Source organism: Eumetopias jubatus, unplaced genomic scaffold (assembly GCF_037043125.1).
Source record: "Eumetopias jubatus isolate StellerSeaLion01/CBP00866 unplaced genomic scaffold, mEumJub1_p1.0 scaffold_1, whole genome shotgun sequence".
NCBI lineage: Eukaryota > Metazoa > Chordata > Mammalia > Carnivora > Otariidae > Eumetopias > Eumetopias jubatus.
Genome location: NW_028274807.1, coordinates 159,061,365 through 159,084,943, shown reverse-complemented (window position 1 = coordinate 159,084,943; position 23,579 = coordinate 159,061,365). Strand labels below are relative to the sequence as shown.

Genomic DNA, 23,579 nt, shown 5'->3' with positions numbered 1-23,579 from the left:
TATCTGGCATTCAGTGCTGGAGAGCATAACTATACAGAAGGATAACGGTGGGTACTTGAGCACTTGTCAGTACTCCACCTTTGCGTGGCTCTGCAAACATAAATTATTGCTGTTTCTAGAGTCTGTGCCTAGTTCCCTATCTGTCCTTCAGGCTCCACTCAGCCCATTGTCACCCTGTTCGGAGCCTGACCTGGCCCCCCAGCCCACCTCATTCAGGGCATGATGGGCGGTGGCCTCTGTTTCCACAGACATGGCTGTGCAGAACTTCGTGGGAGATGCCTTTCGAGGTGCCACCTGGGTCGCTCTTCACAATGGCGGGGGTGTCGGCTGGTAAGGTTTTTGGAGAACTGGGTGCTGCGGGTGTGGGCTGGTGTAGAGGTCTCAGGAATTCCCTTGAGGGTCCTGGGCCCTGCCTCCCCTGAGCTCGCTCTGCTGACAACGTTGCTGTGACGTGTTCCTCATGTGAACAGGAAATCACAGGACATGGCCGAGCCACTCTACCTTTCAGAGTCTCACCTGTTGCACTGGACACAAAGGCTGTAAAAACCATGCCTACAGTTATCGTGTCAGTTTCCCCTTTGTTTTCACAGATGTTTTCTCAGGAATTCTCAGTGCTGTCCTGGCCCAGGCCTTCTCCACTGACGTGCCCGGGTAGCTGGGCTGGGAGGTGGGAGACCTGGATTCTGGGCTCTCCTGGGTCCCCGGCTCACAGCTCTGCCCTGCCAGACCTGTTCCCAGTCTGTGCCATGAGGAAATTGGGGTTTGTAGAAGGGTCTTATTCCGGCTGACAGTGGCAGTTCCATTATGAAGAGGTCTGCTATAATTCTGCACCCCTAATTCTAGCATGTGGGGGCTTTCCCACACCACTGGGCAATTCTCCAACACCCCCTGGGTGTCCACAATTCAACTCAATTCTGACACCATCTGCTCAAAGACAGAACCAGATCCCACAGGGTAAGGGCTCAGTCCCACAAGGATGCCACCACCTCAGATGCCGATTGCAAGTCTAGGTTGTCACCTGTGCATCTGACTACAGATACAGGGGCTACAAATTAGAGGTTCCAACAGTAGCCTCCCTGGGTTCCATTAATGCACTCGAGCAGCTCACAGAACTCAGGAAACCAGTTTATTACAAAGGATATCAAAGGGTACAAGTGAATAGCCAGATGAAGAGGTACACAGAGAGAGGTCCCAAACAAAAGAACTTCTGTCCTTGCAGAATTTGGGGCCTGGCACGGTGGCACGTGGGAGTGTTCTGGTTCCCAACCCAGAACCTCTCCAAACCTGTCCTTTTAGGTATTAATGGAGGCTTCATTATTTAGGCATGATTGACTAAATCACTGACCCCAGATTCAACCACCAGCCCCTCTCCCCTCACTGGAAGTCTAGGATGTGGGACTGAAAGTTCCAATCCTGTAGCAATATGGTTGGTTCTGCTGGAAACTAGCACCCCCGCCCCCATTCCTTAGATGCGATCCAAAAGTCACCTCATTCACATAACAAAAGACACTTTGCCTGCTCTCAGTGCTTACAAAATTCCAAGTATTTTAAGAGCTCTGGGCCAGAAATGGGAGTAAGACCAAATATATATCTTTTATTATAAATCACAATATCAAATCCACAAAGAATAATGAACAATATTTATTGTACATGGATGGTGTGGCAAGCATTTACGAAACTCTTTGGATCTACGCTCTCACCTAATCGTAGAAGCAAATACATTTTACAGATGAGGAAACTGAGGCACCAGGAGGTTAATGAGCTGCAGCTTTTCCAGCTGTCCCCTCCGCTCTCAGGTCTGTGCTCTCCCTCCAAGTTGGACTCCTGGCTCTCCGGGGCAGCAGGGGGTGCTGTGGCTTCAGAGAGGAAGGCAGCTTTCTGGCCAGCCATCTCTGACCTCTGAGCGGGTTCTGGCCAGACTGAGCCTGGCCTTGCCCTCCACAGCCAAGTCCTTCAGCACTGGAGCTTCCCAGAGCATTCCCATCGGCTAGCTTCGAGGCCAGAATTCCGAGCTGTTGCTCAGTCAGGCGGCTCTAATTAATGGAAAATGTGACGTGAGTATGTATTTTTTCCAATACACAGGCTAGAGAAAACCATAACGGAGAGTGCCCTGGTTGTGGGGTACCTGGCATTTTGTCACTGGATTTGTTGAATTGGTGCTGGAGGTGAAGAGAATGAGGTTGAGTAACATGAACTGGTGGTGGAACCAGTATCTGAACCCAGATCTGTCACCTCCCAGGATCCACCTGTCATTGCCAACTGAGCCACAGGGGGCAAGAGGGATCAGAGCAGAACTGGCGCGAGAAAGCATCCATGACATGAGGGTCTCGGGGCAGGACCCCTTGCATGGGGAGCTCCCAACAGAGGGAATGCTCCCTGCCAATTCCCAAGTTGCTCCCACCCTCCGGCTGCCCCTGAGGCTTTGCAGACAGAACTGCACACACCCACATAATTTAATCCATCAGATGCTCCCGAAAGGCTTACTGCAAAATCAGCAGGGAAAAAAATCTGTACCTCAACCATTGCTGCTCCAGGAGGAAATCACTTTCAACTAGTCAGCTAATTTTTTTCTTTGTTCTACACAAATCCATTCCTAAGTTATAAGCTCCTTCTGCTATTTTGTGATATGCTTTCAGTATGTATTTATTTATTTATTTGACAGAGATAGTGCGCAAGCAGGAGCAGTGGGGAGGGGCAAGGGGAGCGGGAGAAGCAGGCTCCCTGCTGAGCAGGGAGCCAGACGATGTAGGACTCAATCCCAGGACCCTGAGATCATGACCTGAGCCGAAGGCAGACGCTCAACCATATGAGCCACCCAGGCGCCTCTGCTTTCAGTTTTTATATCATCTACTGTCTCCCTGTTTTGGAGCACTTCCATTTCCAAGACAATCCGCATCAGCTGTGTGTCATCTTCCTCTTCCTCTGTCTCCTTGGAGCCCCTCTTTCTGGTTGCTTGCTTGGAGTCTGTGCTCATGCTGTCTGTCCAGTGGTCCTTGCTGTCTGCTTGTGTTTCGAGAGGGCGCCCACAGCCCGGTGTGCACAGGGACTTTTGGACCATAGGCTGCAAAGCAGGAGAGGTCAGCGGTCAGTCTCTGGTTTTAGGTTGGTTGGTCTGCCCAGTAAACACAGGTCTCATCTCCTGCCCTTATAGGGAGGGTGTGGCCATTAGCCATTCACTATTGAATCTTCACTGCCAGCCTATAAAGCAGTTGCACATCTGGCTCACAGGTGATGCCGCTTCTGCTGGCCCGAGGACCACTCTGAGTACCAAGGCTTGCAAGGTTCTCGCCCTCTGTGGGCGTAAATCTCCAGTGCAGTGGGGAGGTATCTTCGATGTATAGTTTCATGGTACAATTAAGAGCATGGATTCTGAAGTTGATTTCTCTGCACAAGTTAAGCTTGTTGAGCTTCGTTTCTCATTGACAAAATGTGCATCATAATAGCAACTGCTATGAAGATTAAATAGTGAATGGCTAATGCTCATAGTATTGTGTACAACATGTACAAGGCCTTCTAGATTGACATGCTAGCTCATCCGATCACCGCAACAGTCCCCTGTAAGAAATAGGTGCTACCCAGGTGGAGAAATAACTTTGCCCAGGTTTCAAAACGAGCTACTTTTGCAGGAGGCCTGGCCCGAATGCGTGCGTTAACCTTACTCCGCGAGCTACCTGTAAGGGGGCCAGGGCAGGGCCCGGATGTGGCACACCTCCCATAAATGTTAGCCTTTATCAGGTGCACGCTGTTTGGGACTGCAGGTGAAAACTGTGGGCGTTTTAAACTTTGGTAGCTGTGGTCACATTTCCCTATATAAAAATTCCAGTTTGCATAACCTCAGCACCCTGGGTGTTACCACATGGGATTTGCTAGACTGGTGGGCAAGAAGTGACAAATCCTTGTTGTTTTGATTTGACTTGCTTGCTTCCAGTTTTTGTTTTGAGTTGTGTGATTTTTCTTATTGGTTGGGTGTTCTTAATCTATTCTAGACATTAGATACATGTCTTGAGTGCATGTCCTTTGTGTTTGAATGTCATTTATTGTATCTGTGCCGGTCGGGTTTTCCAGGAGGCAGAAGCTGAGGCGGAGGCAGAGTGTTTAAAAGGCTTACTGGAAAGACCACCTGAGAAAGGAAGGAGGGTTAGGATTGAGTGGGGGCACCCTCAGTCTCCATGCACACCTGCCAGTCTTGCCACCTGGGGGGTGGGGTTCTGGGGCCAAGGCCACTGAAGGACCCACTTTGGGTGGGCAGAAACAGGCAGGCCCTCACCATGGTAGTGCTCAGCCTCTGCCCCAAGAAGGACCCTAAGGAGTTATTGCTAGGGGCTGTGAGCTAACCACCTTCCTCACAGCCAGGCTTTCTGGAAGGATCCTCCTCTCCTCACAGGGAGCTTTATCTTTATCCAGTAACTTCTACTCTGGCTCTTCACTTTTTTTAAAGACTTTATTTTAGAGAGAGAGAGTGTACATGTGAGCAGGGAGAGGGGAAAGGGACGACAGAGTGGGTGGGAGAGGGAAAAGGAAAGGGGAGAGAATCCCAGAGTCCCAAGCAGATTCCCCGCTCAGCGTGGATGATGTGGGGATCTCACAACCCCGAGACCATGACCTGAGCCAGTACCAAGAGTCGGATGCTTAACCGACTAAGCCACCCAGGCGATTCAAGGGCCCTTCATTTTTTAAACGTTGCTTTAAAAGACATTCCCCCTCCTTCCCAAGTTAAGAAAAAACATGCTCCTAAACTTTATTTATCATATAATTTTGAATTTTTCCTTCTTTAGTACATCTGACACCAGTTTTTCTTTTTGTGGCATAGGGCTCTATTTTTCTGTTTTTCTCAAAGGGACAGTTAGTTGTCCCAACTCCATTTGTGAGCAACCCCCCGTGCTCTGCTAATCGTGGTGCTGGCTTTATTGTCTCATCTTCCTGGGCTCAGTGTGCTGAGGTTGCCTCAGTGGGCAGGGTTTCCTGAGGTCACATGGAGCTGAGCAGCTTTGGTCTCTAGCAGTCTGGGCTTCAGGCTCCCAAAACAGAAGATCAAGTTCTCATCTCCAAAAGTCCTCTCTGGTCGAAGGACACACTGAAGTTCTTGCTTGGTGACACTGGCTGGCATCTGCTTTCCCCTCTGTCACCCAACATCAGCCCCTGACAGGTGACTAATGATGACCTTGAATCCACCCGGAGGCTGGTGGGAGATATGATGGGAGCCCACTGACAGGCACAGGGCTGCCCAGCTTGGGGACACAGGCTGAGGGCAGGGCAGGGCAGCTGCCCACTCACAGAGATGCTTGACTTCCACGCTGGGAGTGGGGAGCTCAGCTGGCTCCTGCAGCAGAGGGCTCCTCATCTTCTTGGTAGGAACTGGCTGAAATTGTCAGTAGAGCCCAAACGGGGCAGAGAAGCAGGTAAGGCCTGGAGGATCTGAGACTAGAGAAGCTAGGTGCACCTTTTGGGTACAGGAAGGAGGAGGAACAAATTCGCTGGAAGCGGGGACTGAAAGGTTGGAGGCTGTATTGCCAGGTTCGTGTTTGGCAGTAAGGTCCTGGCAAGTGCCGACAAGAGGGAGGGCATTTCCTACGTGTGTAACAGAAGGGGGTAGGAGGGGTATAGTGATGCTAACAGCAGGAAGGGCAGCTAGGCCTTGATCATGATGCTAAGGGTGAGAATGGAGATCCAGGGGTGTTAGGAAGGAGAGGGTGCTCCTAGCTGATGGCACAGAACCACAGGGCAAGCATGTGGAAAGTTGGATAGCATTAACATGCTTCACTAAGATTCCCACGACACCTACTGAAGAAATGAATGAACACATGAACGTATCACGTCTGTGAGGGGAGGTAGTCCAAACAGTGCTCAGAGAAATCTGGTCATTAGAAAATAAGAAATACAGAAAATAAAGGAACTCAGCCTTCAAATCAAGTTATCAGGACCTCAGAATATACCTAAAGCAAACTGAAAGAAGAGGCAGAGAAAAGTAAGAGCATAAAGAGAAATCAAGAAGAATGACAGTTGAATTGAGTATCACAAGAGCCCCCCAAGGAAGCAGGCCTTTATGAGATGCACTCAGAACCACAGAGAAGGAGGTCACCTGTGGGAGGTGACATGGTCAAGAGTCTTAAAGGTGGGTATGGAATGCACGGGGTAAAGCACGGAGGTGCAAGTGGGCAGTGCAGAGCCCAGTGACTCCTGCATCCCCTAGGCTGGGGAGAGAGTGCAGACTCCAGGCCGCAGGGGCCAGCCACACTGTCTCCTTGAGCCAGTGCTTCCAAAGGGTTCCCCAAATGTGCGTGCGCTTCTGTCTGCTCCAGGCAGGGGCAGGTCTGGAGAGTGGCCTGGAATCCTCTTTGCCTCTTGCAGGGGTGAGGTCATCAATGGAGGATTTGGCCTTGTGCTGGACGGGACCCAGGAGGCTGAGCAGAAGGCCAAGATGATGCTCAGCTGGGATGTCTCCAACGGAGTAAGTCACATCCAGGCCTTTCCACGGGCCTTCTCTCCAATGGGGGTTCTGTCTCTCCAGACTGCAGACCCGAGAGAGTGTTCTCCCTTCTTCCCCAGGAAACAGTCCCGCCGCTCTTGCTTACTGGTGTCTCCTCTCCCACTGTTGCTGGGTCTCTCCCTGCATCTTTTTGGGCTATTTCTGAGTCTCTTTTGTCTCTTCCTGCCTCTGGCCCTACCCCTCCAGTCCAGCCTCGGTCCCCACAGGGGCCTCCAACCCTTCCCTCCCAGTTAGAGTACGCCACTCTTGGTGCTGAGGACCTCCTTTCTTTCCAGCCCTGCAGAGGGGGCAGCCCTGTCAGCCGAGCAACTCTCACCCTCTCTGGCTGTGCATGTGCACATGCGGCCCTGCAGGGGTGGGGGGGGGTGCCCTCCTTCCCCGTGACCACATCACAGGCCAAAAGAAGGGGTGGTGAGCACAAACGGGGGGCCAGGTGGTCATGGGGAGGATGCATGCTGGTAGGTGTGAGGGGGAAGCGGAGGGGTTCTGCGTGCAGGGGCCCAGACAGCTGGATGTCGGGTAAGGGGGTGAGCGTAAGAGTGGGGTGGAGGGGTCCCTGGAGGGGTGCTAACCAGTAGAGGGGGTGGTCTTCGTCCTGAGGGCCCTGAAGCAGTGAGGGGAGGGACGGGGGAGGCAAGCATGGCATCAGGGAGGGTGGGGAAGCCCTGAGGACTGAGGTGGGGAGAAGGAAGCCGATTGGAGAGAGATTCTAAGGCGGAGCTGAGATGTATGTGGATTCCCTGAGGATGGTTCCAGGATACCTGGCCTGGTACCCCTGTGTGGAGGCAAGGTCTTTCTTGGACATGGGGTAGGCTGGGTAGAAAAATGGCCAGTTTCAGATCAGAGAGGTGGCTAAATACATAGTCTAGCCAAGAGAGAGGGAGGTCTGAGCTAGAGGTGGGGATGGGGCAGACACACAAGACTGCTGGCCCCACACACAGCACAGAGGGGCCCCAAAGTGGGCGAGGGCGGGGATTTGCAGCCCAGCTGCAGTGTGTCCAGAAGGCCCTGTTGGGAAGGTGGTGTTGGCACCAACAGCTGCCTTGCTCTCTCCGCACCCTGCCGCAGGTGGCTCGGCGTTGTTGGTCTGGGAACCGGAAGGCCTACGAGATCATCTGCCAGACGATGCAGGACAACAAGGACTTGGTGGTGACACTCCCGCATGAGGTGGCCGATGAGCGCATGCTCCAGCAGGCCCTGCGGCCATGAGGGGAACCCAAGAGCCGGCCTCGGTTCCCTCATCCCCCCTTGGTCCCTGTCCTCACCCTCACAGTCACAGCGCATCTGTCACTACACACCTTTGTCTCCTGGGTTAGCAGTTTCACACACAAGCCCTCACTTGGCCTCACAATGCCCTGGAGGGCGTGGCACCACCATCCGCAGTTTACAAACGAGCCAGCCCAGGCCAGAAGAGATGGGACCGTTTGTCCATGACCCCTGGGAACCCTGGGAGGGCAGCAAAAGTCTCGTCCAGGGCCAAATCCTCTAGCCCACCACAAAGTAGACTCCAGGAACTTTTGGGGGCCGTGCATGCCATGAATACTGGGTGTCAACCAGTCCCTTCAAAGTCCCTGCCATTCCTTCTTCCACCAAGGGAGCAGAGTCTCCTTTGGCCTGGTTTTTATTAATCACTCTGCCTCCTGTCTGCCTTCCATCCATGCATCCAGCTATCTTTCCATCTGCTGGCCTGTCTAGCTGTCTATGACATACTTTCTGTATCTCAGGGCCTCCAGCCATGGGCCCAAAGGAACACGGCCATGCCCTGGGCTCGAGGGTCCAGGGAGGAAGACAGGGTAATAAAGGATTAGGAAAGAAAGGAAAGAAGCCATGTAAGGTATCATGGGCAGGATGGCCATGGGTTGGTGGGTTGGGGCAGGCAGGGTCCTGCCCTAAAGTGTCAGCAGTACTTTGTGGGAAAAAGGAGATAAGAGGGGTGCCCCCGATGGCTGGCACAGTATGAAGTGCAAGAAAATGCAGCACAGTCCCTTTAGAAGGAGGTCCACTCCAGAACCCTGTTTGTGACCAGGTGTCCTGCAGGAGCCCTGTTGGGCCTGAGGCTGTATTTTTGCACCCCTCCCCCAGATATCTGATCCTGGTAGTGGCTGGACCCATAGTTCAGGCTCAGATGCAAAGTGCCCAGACAAAGGGAGTTAATGTGGCCATGCTTTTCCAGGCCTTCCTTTTGAAGTAGGTACCTTTTTTTTTTAAGGATTCCCCTACTTTTAGGGCTCCCTCCTGCCTCCTCAACTCCCGGTTGCCTATTGCCCCTGTCCTCTGGGGTGCTGCAGGCTTTGGGTCTGATTGGCTTTCCCCCTATGACCACCTAGCCCCTTGAGCTGAGGTGAAGGCAGGAGGAGGGCACAAGGTAGCAGTGGGGTGGGGGTGGAAGAGGGTGGGGAGAAAGCCCCCCAAAGGTGGTAGTACCCTCTGATGACAGAGGAGAACATGCTGGCGAGGACATTTGTCTTGTTTGGTTCACACAGAGGCACCCAGGCCAAACCCTTTGTCTTCCTCAGAACAAGCCCCTTTGGGGAGGGGACTTCTAGCTCCTCCCTCTAATCCAGGGCAGACCAGGGCCTCACTCTGCTGTGGGACCAGGCCTGGGTGATGGGGGACTGGGGGACTGCCTCCCTGTCCTTAGCAACCAATGAGATATCCCCTTTCCTTTGTTTGAAATTGAAGTCTAGTTGATGCACAATCTTACAGTAGTAGTTCCAGATGCACAACGCAGTGACTGGACAACACTTCCTCTTTCCTTTGTTTTAGAAATGAAATGCCAAGACCTGATAAAACTTTGATCTGTTTAATTTATGTTAATTTATTTACTGGAGAAGGATTATAGAGGCCAAAACTTGCTTTCTGGAGTCCCAATGTGTGGGTATGTTTCTTTTATAAAATAAAAATTTCTCCTAAATTAATAGGTGGATGTGGGGGCCCGGCAGTCCTTAGCTTTCTCCTAACCCTGCCTGCCTGCCAGGACCTCAGGGACCTTGGCCTCGCTGAACCTCAGTTTTCTAAGCTGTATAACAGAGTGTAACACCTGCATCTCAGTCAAGGGGTGACTGTGGTTCTGCTTTATTCTCATCCAGGTTATAAAAAGCCAAGTGAAGGGATGAATTTCCTGCCCCTCTTCTTCCACCCTTCCCACCCCACCTACTAACGTTGGGACCTGCTCCCTTCCCTGTAAACATCCAGGGCCATGCAGGGAGTCAGGCCGAGCTGGCCCCACCACACTTACTGGCTGTCCAGGCCAGAAAACCCCACCCCCCATGACCTCACTGTGCAAAGCAGGGCACCTTTGACCATGAACCTCCTTCTCATTATTTCCTAGCCTTAGCTCAGCCCCTGGAGCTCACTGACAAATGACCCACCCTACACACAGAATTGAGAAAGCAATTGGGGGATGGGTATCTAAGGAGCCACAGAGAACCTGACACCCCTCCCCGTTTACACCTACAAAGAGGAGGCCAGTCTAGCTGGGGTCTGTGTCTTCAACCACTCAACACTGTTTGTCTCCTCCCTAGTGGCCATTTCCTCCTTTTCCCTTACACAGCCCAAATTTTTCTGGACAGTAGTATATACATTACCCCATAGTTGATTTTCAGGACTGCTTTGTCATTAGGAGTGACCATTGGCCTAGTTCTGGCCGTGAGATGAGGTGGAAGTCTACAGGGTAGGACCTTTGGGAAAGCTGTTGCTTTTTAAATAAAAGTGGACTGGATTGCTTTTTGTCCTCGCCCCTTCCCCCTCCCAGGACTTCAGGTGTGATGCCTGGAAGCACAGCAACCCTGCTGTGACCACAAGGACCACAGAAGCACATGGAGGATGCTCATGGAAAGGCAGAGGTGCCTGGGTTCCTGGCAGCATACGGAGCTGCTGTACCGGCCCCACTGGCCCCACTCCAGCCTCCGTCGTCCTCACCTGTTAAAGCTATCCTTGTAGAACTTTGTTGTATGCAGCAAGTTCAGTTCTAAATCCTCCCATGGTCCATCAACAAGTCTCCACGAAAGCACCCTGGTGCCTCTGTGTAAATATTCCCTGTTCCTATGGAGAAACAAAGAGAGTATGTCAATGTTAAGACCAGGACCGCCCTTCTTTTCCCATCCAGCACCTTCCCTTAAAGGACAGGCAGGCAGGGTTCAATGGCCAGCTTCAGGCCATGGCTCAGGGGGCGACTAGCCATGTGCAAGGGCCTCAGACCGCCTCTCAGCTCCACTCCAAGCCATGCCAGTAAGCAGGCTACGTCCCTGGGCCACAGCGTGTCAGCCTGCTGTTTGCTGCCACCAGGGAGAAGGGATGCCGGACATCCAGAGTGGGGCCCCTGTGGGGCTCAGGGGGAGTGGGGACAGCTGACCACAGCCTCGTGGACTGGATGATCAGGATGGCTTATTCGGTGGTGTCTTAGGCAGACACAGGAACTGGATATTTTTCAAAGGGATTCTGTGTGCAGTTTAGTCTTATTTTTAAGAAAGCAGAGATGTGTAGTCTACTGAGAAATGTTTTCATCAAAATGATTAAAATAGAAACCAGTTGGCCATGACTGGCATCAGCTTCAGTTGCCTTGAAAATTCGAGGTTGTGAATGTGTCAGGACCTCTCTCTGGGTAGCCTCTGCCCTCTGTGAACCTGGAGCTCCCTGGGAATCAGATGCTTTCCTTGCTGGCCAGCCCAGGTCAGTTCAGGAGGGCTCAGCCAAGTGATGAGCTCTGTTGCCCCAGGTTTTTGAGTAGCTTCCTACAAGGAGGGCAGGGGGCCGGACTTGACCTGCTGCTGCATTTTGTTTGCCCTCTTTAAAAATGTTTGACTTTTAGTGCCATATCAAGGTTCAGAATGAGATCCCCTGGTCCCAAACCAGAGGGGCTCCTGGCACAGTTGTGTAAGAGGTGGACTGACTCTTCCAGCTCTGATATGCAAGCTTCTCAAGACAAAGCCAAATTGTCTTTTGGTTCCAGCACAGATTCAGTCAGCGAAGGGCCTCTTCTTAGTGAGGGGAGTCTTTCTGAAGAAGAGGGAGGCCAAGATGGACAGCCCACGTTGAAGGTAGCAGAAATCTTACAGGAAAAGGAATTTTGTGCTGGAGAAAGAAATGGTTATGAACCCATCAAAGAGTTTCAGAAGGAAGCTGAAAAATTCTTGCCACTTTTTGGGCACATAGGTGGTACACAAAGCAAAGGACCATGGGAAGAATTGGCAAAGGGAAGTCCACATAGTGTCATTAATATTTTTACAAAGTCGTATCAGTTGTATGGAAAAGGTGAGAAAAATAAATAAGCCTTGTGCTATTTGTATGTTATCTTAAGATAAATCATTTAATAATTCTGTACAAGGTAATACTTAAGTACAAATTTTCATTTGTTCATTTATGAGGATAATAGAGACTTACCTAAATCAATCTAAATTATCTGTAAGCTTCAACTAAAGTAGTGCAATTTCATCGTTAAAATTTCATTTTTTGGTTGTTATTGTCATGAACCAATAATTGGTAGTTGTAGAAATTTTGCTCTAATTTAGAGAAATTCATTTGTGGTGTTCAGGATTTGTATGTACCAAGTGTATGCCAGATTTTCTGTGACCATAGTTATGTGTTTAGATAGAAAATAAGTATATTAATACAGTGATTTGTGAGTCACTGGGAATATAGTGGTCAAGAATCGAGAGGGGCAACTGTCTAATATGGAAACTGTTAGCGCTTGTCAAAACTAATTTTAAAAATAGACTTTGCTCTTGATCTCGGGGTTGTGAGTTTGAGCCCCACGTTGAGTTTAGAGATTACTTAAATAAAGCTGAAAAAAAAACAGACTTTGGACAGAAATGTAACTACATTTATTTGGGTCATGAAACAACTGACTTCTAAAGTTTCTTATCTCTGAAATCCTGCAAAATGATTTTCCTTTTCTATGATAAACTCAATTCCTTCAAGTCCCTTTCTCTTGTCTTCCTACTCTAGGTAGATTCTACCCATTTTATGCTAACATAACTTTAGAATTTCCAGGTTGGAGAATGAGGCTGAGCCTTCAGTCAGCTATCAATATGCTGTGGTTTTTTATTTCCATTCTACATAGTGAACAACTTACTTGATAAGTGAATTGATTTCATCTATTCATCTTATGCTTAACTGGTATCACAGTGCATTTTCCTAGAATTCATATTTAGCTACTTTGTTATGATCTTGTGCACACATACACATGCCATCAATCTCTTTTGTTAACACTTATTTCCTATAGGTGGTAATTTTAAAGTTTTTTTTGGTGAAAGCAAAGTGCTTTTAAATCAACACTCTCATTTTTTTTTTTGCAAGAGAATTGTGTTTTTTCCTTAAATCGTATTAGATTTTCATTAAGATTTTATAATTATACTGAAATACTTTGAGTTGAAATGATGTGTTATCCAGGATTTGCTTCAAAATAGTCTGGGAGGGGAGTGAGAAATGGGGAGAATAGGAAATTTAGTTGAAACTAGAGTGGTCATGTATTGATAATTGTTAAAGCGGGCTGGTGGATATCTTAGTTTCATTATGCTATTTTCTCTACTTTGTTGTATGTTTGAAAATTTCCCTAATAAAAAGTTAAAAATGTATTGTTAGATATAAAGATAGATTGAAGAGAAGCACTAATAAAGCAAACTAAAATGTTCCTAAAAAAAATAAAAATAAAAATGTTTGACTTTGTCACCAATTTTTACAAGTTGGGAGATTTCACTTAAATATCCAGATTTTCAGTGTACTTAAACCAAGAGATCAGGTGACACTGTGCCCTTACCACCTACCTCTGCATCAGCAATCAGCTGGAGGCTCTTTGGGGCTGGGCTTGTTTTTTCCAATTTGCCACAGTCCCTACTGATGTGGGAAACAAAGGCAGAAGAAAAATTACTAAATTTCCTTTCTACCTATAGCCCATTGACAAGTCCTTGAAACAGGCAGAGAGACATTCCTCTAGGGACTCAACTGCCTCAATGTTAATACTTGGCTAAGGGCAAAAGACAATCCTAGCCTGATTCCCCAGGATCCCGTAAGTCTACTTTAAGGTATAAAAATTCCTTTGGAAACTTCCTTTATCCCTAAACCCCCCCAAGATACCTGTTGGCACTCATCCCCCAAGAGATGGCCCACCAATATCCATCTGAAGGGTCTCATGACTAAGGTTTTATTAGACTGTAATAAATGACCTTTTCCCAACAATAGCTAGCCCCCTCAAGGGCCTGGAAACCTTGCTTGCAAAATTCCTTAGAGACTTAGGCTATCCCTAACCCCCTCCCAAACTGAAAGTATAAAATGGGCCACTCCTCATCACCGCGGTGCAGCTGTTCCTGCCCACGGGTCCTGTTCCCGAGCTTTAATAAAACCACCTTTTGCACCGAAAATGTCTCAAGAATTCTGTCTTGGCCGTCAGCTTTGAACCCCAACATCTTTCCTACATCACCTACCAGTCCTTACTGCCCTCCAATGGCGAGGCCAAGTGTGCCTATTGTTCCTTCTTCTGCTTGAGATGCTGGTTTCTCACGCTGCCTGCTTCCCACCGTGTGTCACCTGTAGAGTCTCTGTTGGGATTCAAATATCTGTGTATTATCATTCTCTAGATAAACAGAACCAATAGGAGATGTATCTGAACACATATACATATATAATATAGATATCTATATATGTCTATATATAGATAGATATCGTTGCTATATATATCGTGGCAGTCCCATGGAACCATAAGCTAGAGGACTGGGAAGGCCGGAGGCATAATTCAGTTCAAGCCTGAAGGCCTGAGAACCAGGGAAGAGATGGTGTAAATCCCCGTCTAAGAGCAGGAGAAGATGAAATGAGGTGTCCCAGCTCAGTGGGATATTAAACAGGGAATTCCTCTTCCTCTGCCTTTTGTTCTGTTCAGACCCCAACAGACTGAGACCTCAACAGATTGCAGATTCCTACCTACTTGCAGAAGAGCCACCCATTAAATGCTAATTTAAATGTGGAATCACCCACAGGGACGTACCCAGAAACAATGTTTAAAATGGCCCACTGAAATTGATGGGTAAAATTAACCATCACAGAAATCCCTGATGGAGACATTTCCTTTCACTCTGTGATATTTTGATTTATAATAAAAAATATATATATTTGGTCTTCATTCCCATTCCTGGCACAGAGCTCCTAAAACCCTTGGAATTTCCTAACTGGTAAGAGTGATCAAGGTGTTTTGGTATTCTGGGCGCCTGGGTGGCTCAGTCGGTTTAAGCATCTGCCCTCGGCTCAGATCATGATCAGCGTCCTCGGATCAAGCCCCACACTGGGCTCCCTGCTCAGTGGGGAGTGTGCTTCTCCCTGTCCTTCCCCCTGCTCATTCTCTCTCCCTCCCTCTCTCTCAAATAAATAAAATCATTTAAAAAAAGGTGTTCTGATAGTCATAACAAACTTCTTTCAAGTATACCTGAGTTTATGTTAATGAGGTGACTTTTGGAGAATACCTAAGGATGATGGCTGGTTGCAAGGGGAACCAAGGAGTAATGAGAGGGTTGGAACTTTGAGTCCTACCCCATGTCCTCTGGAGAGGGGAGAGGAGTTAGAGGTTGAATCAATCATCAGTGGCCAATGGTTTCATCAGTTATGCCTGAATATTGAAGCTGCCAAAGAAACGAAACCCAAAAGGACAGCTTCCGTGTTGGGGAACACATGGAGATTTGGGAAGAATGGTATGTTGAGAGGGCATGGAAGCTCTGCGCCCCTTCCCCATACCTTGTCCTATGTGTCTCTTCTATCTGGCTGTTCCTGAGTTATCTCCTTTTATAATAAACTGGTAAGCTGGTAAGCTGGTAAGTAAAATGTCCCTCTGAGGGGTGCCTGGATGGTTCAGTTGGTTGTGTCTGCCTTCGGCTCAGGTCATGATCCTAGGGTCCTGGGATTGAACCCTGCAGCGGGCTCCCTGCTCAGCGGGGAGTCTGCCTCTCCTTCTGCCTCTGCTCCTCCCCGGCTCATGCTCACTTTCTCTCTCATTCTCTCTCTCAAATAGATAATAGATAAATAAAATCTTTAAAAAAATGTTCCTCTGAGTTCTGTGAGCCACTCTAGCACATGAATCAAACCCAAGGAGGGGGTCATGGGAACCTCCAATCTACTGCCGATCAATCAGAAGTACAGCTGACTTGAAAGTGATATGTGTGTGGGGCGGGGTGCTGTCTTGTAGGACTGAGCCAATTACCTAGATAATCTCCAGGTACATAGTGTCAGAATTGGGTTAACTGGTTAGTGGTGATGGAGGCTGGCGAGGTCTGATGACCAGAGGGCTTCCTACAGGACCAGCCAAGAAGATCCTTGGCTTTCTTCAGGATAGAAATCAAATGCGCGGACAGGAAGTGAGAGCAGAGTTTATCGCAGACATCGAGAGAGCACAGATGGAGCATCTAGGAGACTCAGAAGGAGAAAAGGAGTGAGTCTCATCTTTGCTTGGAGTCTGGGGTTTTTATTGAGGGTTGTGGTTCAGCACGTGTGTCTTCTCAGGCATCTAGGAACAGAGACGAGTGTTTAGGTGTCCTCCGTAAGTCAATTCTGCCTGGAGTCAGGGGTCTTGGTGAGTCAGTGGTCTTGGAAAACATTCATAATGACACCAGCGGCCACTCCTTAGATGCTACCTATTGTGCTGGAAGCCTCCAAAGAAATCATTAATTCCTTGACCTTTACAAGGAGGACACACATTATCTGTTCGATGAGGTGTGTGTAAGGCAGGCATATAGGTCCCAGCAAGAATGGAAGCAAGAAAAGGAGCAAACAAGCAGTTTTTCATTGGGTCCCTTTAGTTTCCCTGTCTCAGTGGTGTTGGAAAAAACACACACGTTGGAACTCCCAACGGCAGCCCATCCCTACTCCTTCCAGAACTTGCGATACCCTGCACATGGACAGTGGCAATTCAAAGGCCACAGGGATGCCATCAGAGTACTCAAAGCAGACTTCAGCTCCCTCCATTTTGAGCTCAGTCTGTACTTTCTAATTGATTAAATTCTTCTTTTCATTTTGTCTCTTAATTCAGGCAAAAGACCCTTGTGGCCAAGCAACCCCTAACGGGAATTAAATTACCCCCTGAAGCAATGAGGACTGCCCTGAGCCAGCAAGACCATGCCCAGGATAAAACTTTCACGGCCCACCTGCATGTACCCATCCACCTTTGCCCCACATTTTCCTTATATCAGCCGGGACTATTTTCGGCACTTTGGAGACAGTCTATGAGACACTAGTCCGCGGTCTTCCTGGTGGTGGCCTCAGTAAATTAATTCCTTTCTTGTTTTACCACTGCTCGTTACTCTGCCTTTGGATTTTGTCAGTGGTAAGTGGCCCAACCTGGTCTGTTTGGGACCCCTGGAGTCAGGTATTCTTGCACCCTTGTTCCCCCAGCTATAGTACTGGGCCCCCAGCAACATCTGGGCTGGTGGGATTTCTCCCCAAATGCAAACCAGAATGACAAGCACCTTGTGTCTTCTCCCTGGCTGCCCCAAACCACTTCTGACACACACATGCTTGGAGAGATCCTTTCTGACAGACACCACTGAACAACAACTATTCGAGCCCAGCACATGAGATCTGCTCCTCACTATAAGCCCTATTACTTGCAGTGATGGAAAACCTCAGGCAGTAGGAAGAGTGACATGAGTCCTTGCCAAATGTTCAATAAAGTTGATTTCACCCATTTTAAAGTGTTATGAAAGATACCAGAAGTATCTTTTTTTTAAAGATTTTATTTTTTTGGAAGAGAGAGAGAATGAGCTGGAGTAGGGGGGAGGGCCAGAGGGAGAGGGAGAAGCAGACTCCCCACTGATCAGGGAGCCCAATCCAGGGGTCCATCCAAGGACCCTGAGATCATGACCTGAGCAGAAGCCAGATGCTTAACCCAGTGAGGCACCCAGGCGCCCTTGGAAGTATCTTTTAAAAACTGAAAAATCCAAAAGATGAAACTCACCCGTATTCCCACCAAATGTTTTTCATTAAAAATTTTAAAATTTTCTTTTATTGTGGTAAAATATGCATAATATTTACCACTTTAACCATTTCTTAGAGTGCAGTCCAGCAGCATGAAGTACACTCACACTGTTGTGCACCCATTCCCAACATCTGTCTCCAGAACTTTTTCATCTTCCCAGACTGAAACTCCATATCCATTAAGCCCTGACTCACCCTCCCTCCACCCCAGCCCCTGTGACCACCATCCTACTTTCTGTCTCTATGACTCTGACAACTCTAGGGACCTCATGTAAATAGAATCGTACAGGGTTTATCCTTTTTGTGACTGGCTTATTTCATGTAGCACAATGTCCTCAAGTTTCATCCATGTTGTCACATGCGTCAAAATTTCCTTCCTTTTGAGGACTGAATGATGTTCTGTTGCATACATAAACCACATTTTGTTTAGCTAGTTATCCATCTATGGGCACCTGAATTGCTTCCACCTTCTGGCTACTGTGAGTAATGCTGCTATGTATATGGCTTTGTGAATACCTGAGTCCCTGCTTTCAATTCTTTTCAGTATCTACCCAGAAGTGGAATTGTTGGGTCATATGGCAATTCTATGTTCAGTTTTTGAAGAACCACCATACTATTTTCCATAATTATTTAAAAAATTATTTGATTATAAAAATTACTTTAAAAACACTCATGATCTTGAGAACTCTGTAGTTACCAATATCTCTGATGAAAATAGAAAAATCCTCAACAAAATATTAGCCAGTTGAATCCAACAGTACACTAAAACTATCATTCACCACAATCAAGTAGGATTTATTCTTGAGATACAAGGGTAGTTCAGTATTTGCAAATCAATCAATATGATACATCACATGAATAAGAGAAAGGATAAAAATCATGTGATCATTTCAATAGATGCAGAAAAAGTACTTGACAAAGTACAATGTCCATTCATGATAAAAACCTTTAACCTTCTCTCTAGAGGGAACATACCTCAACATAATAAAGGTCTTATATGAAAAACATCATACTCAATGGGGAAAAACAAAGAGCTTTTCCCCTAAGGTCAGGAACAAGACCAGGATGTCCACTCTCACCACTTTTATTCAACATAGTACTGGGAATTTTGGCCACAGCAATTAGACAATAAAAAGAAATAAAAGGTATCCAAATTGGTAAGGAAGAAGTAAAACTGTCACTGTTCGCAGATGAAAGGATATTATGTATAGAAACCCCCAAAAAACTTCTAGAAAAACTATTAGAACTGATAAATGAATTCAGTGAAGTCGCAGGATACAAACTCAATATACAGAAATTCATTGCACTGCTGTACACTAATAATGAAGTAGCTGAAAGAGAAATTAAGACAACAATCCCATTTATAATTGCACCAAAAATAATAAAATACCTGGGAATAAACTTAACCAAGGAGGTGAAAGACCTGAAAACTATAAACATTGATGAAAGAAATTGAAGATGACACAGAGAAATGGAAAAACATTCCATGCTCAGGGATTGGGAGGACAAACATTTTTAAAAATGTCTATACTACCTAAAGCAACCTACAGATTTGATGCAATCCCTATCAAAATATCAACAGCATTTTTCACAGAACTAGAACAAATCAGCCTATAATTTGTATGGAACCACAAAAAAAACCTCAAATAGCCAAAGCAATATTGAAAAAGAACAAAACTGGAGGTACCACAATCCTAAATTTCAAGATAGACTACAAAGTTGTAGTCATCAAAACAGTATGGTACTAGCACAAAAATAGACACGTAGATCAATGAATGGAACAGAATAGAGAGCCCAGAAATAAACCCATGATTATATGGTCAATTAACTTTGACAAAGGAGGCAGGAATATCCAACGGGAAAAAGACAGTCTCTTCAACAAATGGTGTTGGGAAAACTGGACAGCTACATGCAAAAGAATGAGACTGGGCCACTTTCTTACACCACACACAAAAATAAATTCAAATGGATTAAAGATCTAAATGTGTGACCAAAACCATAAAAATCCTCAAAGAGAGCACAGACAATAATTTCTCTGACATTGACTATAGCAACATTTTTCTAGATGTCTCCTGAGGCAAGGGGAACAAAAGCAAAATTCAACTATTGGGACTACATCAAAATAAAAAGCTCTACACAGCCAAGGAAACAATCAAAAAAACTAAAAGGCAACCTATGGAATGGGAGAAGATATTTGCAAATGACATATCTGATAAAGGGTTCGTAGGCACAATATATAAAGAACTTATACAACTCAACACCCAAAAACAAAACAATCCAATAAAAGTTGGGCAGAAGATGTGAACAGACATTGCTTTAAAGAAGACATACAGATGGCTAACAGAGCCATAAATAGATGCTCACCACCACTCATTGTCAGGGAAATGCAAATCAAAACTATAATGAGATATCACATTACACTTGTCAGAGTGGCTATAATCAACAACACAGGAAACAACAGGTCATTGGCAAAGATGTGGAGAAAGGGGAACCCTTCTGCACTATTGCTGGAATGCAAACTCGTGCAGCCACTGTGGAAAACAGTATGGAGTTTCCTCAAAAAGTTAAAAATAGAACTATCCTAGATCCAGCAATTGCACTACTAGGTATTTACCCAAAGAACATGACAACATTAATCTAAAGAAATACACACACCCCTATGTTTATAGCAGTATTATTTACAATGGCCAAGATAAGGAAACAGTCCAAGTGTCCACTGACAGATGAATTGATAAAGAAGATGTGGTATATATATACAATGAAACATTACTCAGCCATAAAAAATGAAATCTTGCCATTTGCAATGATCTGGATGGAACTAGAGAGTATAATGCTAAGTGAAATAAGTCAGACAAAGACAAATACCATATGAGTGAAATCATATATAAATATAAATTATATATTTATATATAATTTTATAAGTTTATATTATATTTTATATTTATATATTATATTATATATATTATATTTATATATAAATATAAATTTATATTTTATAAATATAAATTTATAAATAAAATATAAATTCCACTCATATGTGGAATTTAAGAAACAAATGGACAAAGAAAAAAAGATGAACAAGAAACTAGACTGTTAAATACAGAGAACAAATTGTTGGTTACCAGAGGGGAGGTGGGAGGGGGAGAATAGGTGAAATAGTGAAGGGGATTAAGAGTACACTTATTGTGATGAGCACTGAGTAATGTATAGAATTGTTGAATTACTCACAACGTTGTGCACTGGAAACTAATATAACACTATATGTTAATTACACTGGAATTAAAATAAAACAACAAAAAATAATCCCAACCATGATCTAAAACAAAAGCAAATAGTGCCAACAGGAGAGAAGTATTAAGTGAAGGTGCCCTTCCCCACTTCACTTTAGAAGCAGTCACAAGTACTAGCAGTGTCTTGTGTATCTTTCTAGAAACTTCCTAAGGATGTGCAAGCATGTGAACATAGGTATAATTTTCCCTCCTTATACAAATGGGATCCTTCTAAACAATGTTCTGCATTGATTTTTCCCAACAATATATTTTTAGCAGAGCCAATCAGAACATGAAAGTCACTATTTTAAAGTGTACAAGTCAGTGGTTTCTAGTATATTCAACTATGTTGTGTACCCATCACCACTAATTCCAGGGCATTTCCATCACTCCCAAAAGAAACACTGTAGCTGTTAGCAGTTATTTCCAATTTGCCCTCCCCTTCTATCCCCTGGCAACCACTAATCTACTTTCTGGCTCCATGGATTTACCTTTTTTGGACATATGAGTGGAATCCTATAGTATGTGGTGTCTTGTGTCTGGCTTTTTTCCCCCTTGTATGTTTTCAAGTTTCACTCATGTTGTAGCCTTATATCAGTACTTCATTCCATTTTATGGCCCAATAATATTCCACTGTGTGGATATGCTGCATTTTGCCTACCCATTTGTCTATTGATAGATACTTGGTTGTTTCCCTTTTATTATGTAGCAATATTCATTATTCATAATGCTACATAATAAAAAGGATGTGCAAGCATGTTAACATAGGTATAGTTTTCCCTCCTTGTACAAATGGGATCCTTCTAAACAATGTTCTGCATTGATTTTGCTACTATGACCATTCACAAACAAGTTTTTGTGTGAATACACGTGTTTTCATTTCTCTTGGATATACGCCTACAAGTGGAATTGCTGGGTCATATGGAAATTCTATATTTAACTTTTTGAGGAACTGCCAAACTTTCTTGCACACTGGCCTCACCGTTTTACATTCCCAGCATAAATGTATGAGGGTTACAATTTTTCCTTCATCCTCACACTCCTTTTTCATTTAAAAAAATTATTGCTATTAGTGGATAAGTGTTATCTCCTTGTGGTTTTGATTTGCATTTCCCTAATGAGTAATGGTGTTGAACATGTCCTCATGTGCTTATTGGCCATCTGTACATCTCTGGGGAGATGTTTATTCAAGTCCTTTGTTTTAAATTGGGTTGTCTTTTTGCTGTTGAGTCATGGGTTTTTAAAAATATATTCTAGGTAGTAGTCGCTTAGCAGATATAGGATTTACAAATTTTTCTCCCATTCTGTGGGTTGTCTTTTCATTTTCTTTTTGGTGTTCTTTCACCTAAAAGAGTTTTCAGTTTTGGCAAAGACCAATTTGTTTCACTGCTTGTGCTTTTAGTTTCATATCTAGGAAACCATTCCCTAATCCTAGGTCACACGGATATACTGTTTTCTCCTAATAGTTTAAGAGTTTTCACTCTTACATTTAGGTCCTTGATCCATTTTGAGTTACTTTTTGTGTCTGGTGGGAAGTAGGGGTCCAAATTCATTCTTTCATGTGTGGATATCTAGTTGTCCCAGAACATTTGTTGAAAAGATTATTCTTTACTGGGAACAATATATTTGGGGCATAAATTCATATTTCATATATGTATGTTTCCTATTCTTTTCAATATTATTTATGTATCTTATTTTTAAAGAACTGTTAATAAAGCATTCATCAATAAATATTTACTGAGAGTCTCCCTACTAGATTCTGAGCATACAGCTGTGAATGAGGGCGGCACGGTTCCTGTCCTAAATGAGTCTACATTCTAGAGGGGGACACAATCAATTATCCAGGAAAGGGGCCAATAAAACAACAGCAATTGAGAACTATACGAGATAACAAATCGAGAGATGGGGTGGAGAATAAAGGGCTGGGTGAGGGTGTACCTGATCAGAAGTCCAGTCTTCCCAGAGGAATCAGAGACCAGCTGTGCAGTCTAGCAGAACTAGTTCGGCTTGCTGGAGGAAATGGAAAGAGATAGGGGAGCCCTGGGATTGTAGAGTGAGGGGTGAAGTGGTGAGAAATGTGGGGGAGACCAGCTAGGCAATAAGAGCAATGGAGTGACTGGGGCACAGCTGATTTGCACTTTGGGAAGATCACAAAAGTCGGCTCTATTGAGACTAGATTGGGGCGAAGGCGTGGTGGAGGCTGCGGATCAGCTGCGGTGTTATTTTCCTAAGAAGCTAGGCGTGTAGGAGGGGTTTGGGTCCGGAGGGCAGTGACGTGCGGCCAAGTTAAGGGACTCCAGACTGAATCCGGGTTGAGGGGGTGGGGTGGAGGAGTTGAGACAACAATGAGTAAGGGCTGAGGCAGTGTGGGACAGTACAAAGTTTAGTAGGAAATGCAATTGGAAGAGCGTAGGCAGGGGTCCCGGTGGAGGGGCTGGGTGGTGGGGAAGGAGCTGGGGGCACTTCGCGCAAGGTCTGTGAGCCAAAGGCCAGCGGCAGCTAGGCTGTTCGCTGTTCAGTGAGCCCAGCCTGGTGCCCGAACCCTGACTCTCCCAGTTCCCAGCTATGTGACCTCGGGCAAGGGACTCAAGCTATCTGTGCCTCAGTTTCTCACACTTGTAAGTGTGAAGATAGTTGGCTGCTATTATCAATCCACTACCCAGATGAAAGATACGATTGTTAAGTCAGGCGAGCGTCGTCCCCATGCAGGAGTCAAACCGCAGCTTGCGTGGTCGGGGTCGGCCGAAGTCCCCAGGTTCCGCGGCAAGCCAGACCTGTGGGGCCGCGCCTGGGCGGCGCCAACCATCCCCAGCCCGGCAGGCCTCGCGCGGCGCCCCTCTGGCTCACGCGCACGCGCAGCTCCGGGCCGGAGT

General features: G+C 46.1%; 1 protein-coding gene and 1 long non-coding RNA gene across 4 annotated transcripts in view; one reads left to right on the top strand and one right to left on the bottom strand.

Annotated features, from left to right (window-relative positions):
- UROC1 (urocanate hydratase 1) overlaps positions 1-7,696 on the top strand; it is a 42,241-nt gene extending 34,545 nt beyond the window's left edge. Inside the window, exons 18-20 of the mRNA XM_028101831.2 lie at positions 249-330; positions 6,349-6,448; positions 7,556-7,696. Coding sequence (XP_027957632.1) covers positions 249-330; positions 6,349-6,448; positions 7,556-7,696 — 323 coding nt within the window. The remainder of the gene's footprint in view (positions 1-248; positions 331-6,348; positions 6,449-7,555) is intronic.
- On the bottom strand, positions 1,110-23,560 carry LOC114207802 (uncharacterized). Of its 3 annotated transcripts, none has more exons than XR_003608920.2 (6): positions 22,645-23,560; positions 13,909-14,022; positions 13,252-13,321; positions 10,409-10,531; positions 2,780-3,061; positions 1,110-2,033 (listed from the first exon to the last, which is right to left on the bottom strand). It is a non-coding gene; the product is annotated as an uncharacterized LOC114207802 (long non-coding RNA). The 3 variants fall into 3 exon arrangements; XR_015769078.1 differs by having other exon boundaries at positions 1,110-3,061; positions 22,645-22,716; positions 23,321-23,560; XR_015769077.1 differs by having other exon boundaries at positions 1,110-3,061; positions 22,645-23,557.
- Between the last annotated feature and the right edge of the window lie 19 nt (positions 23,561-23,579).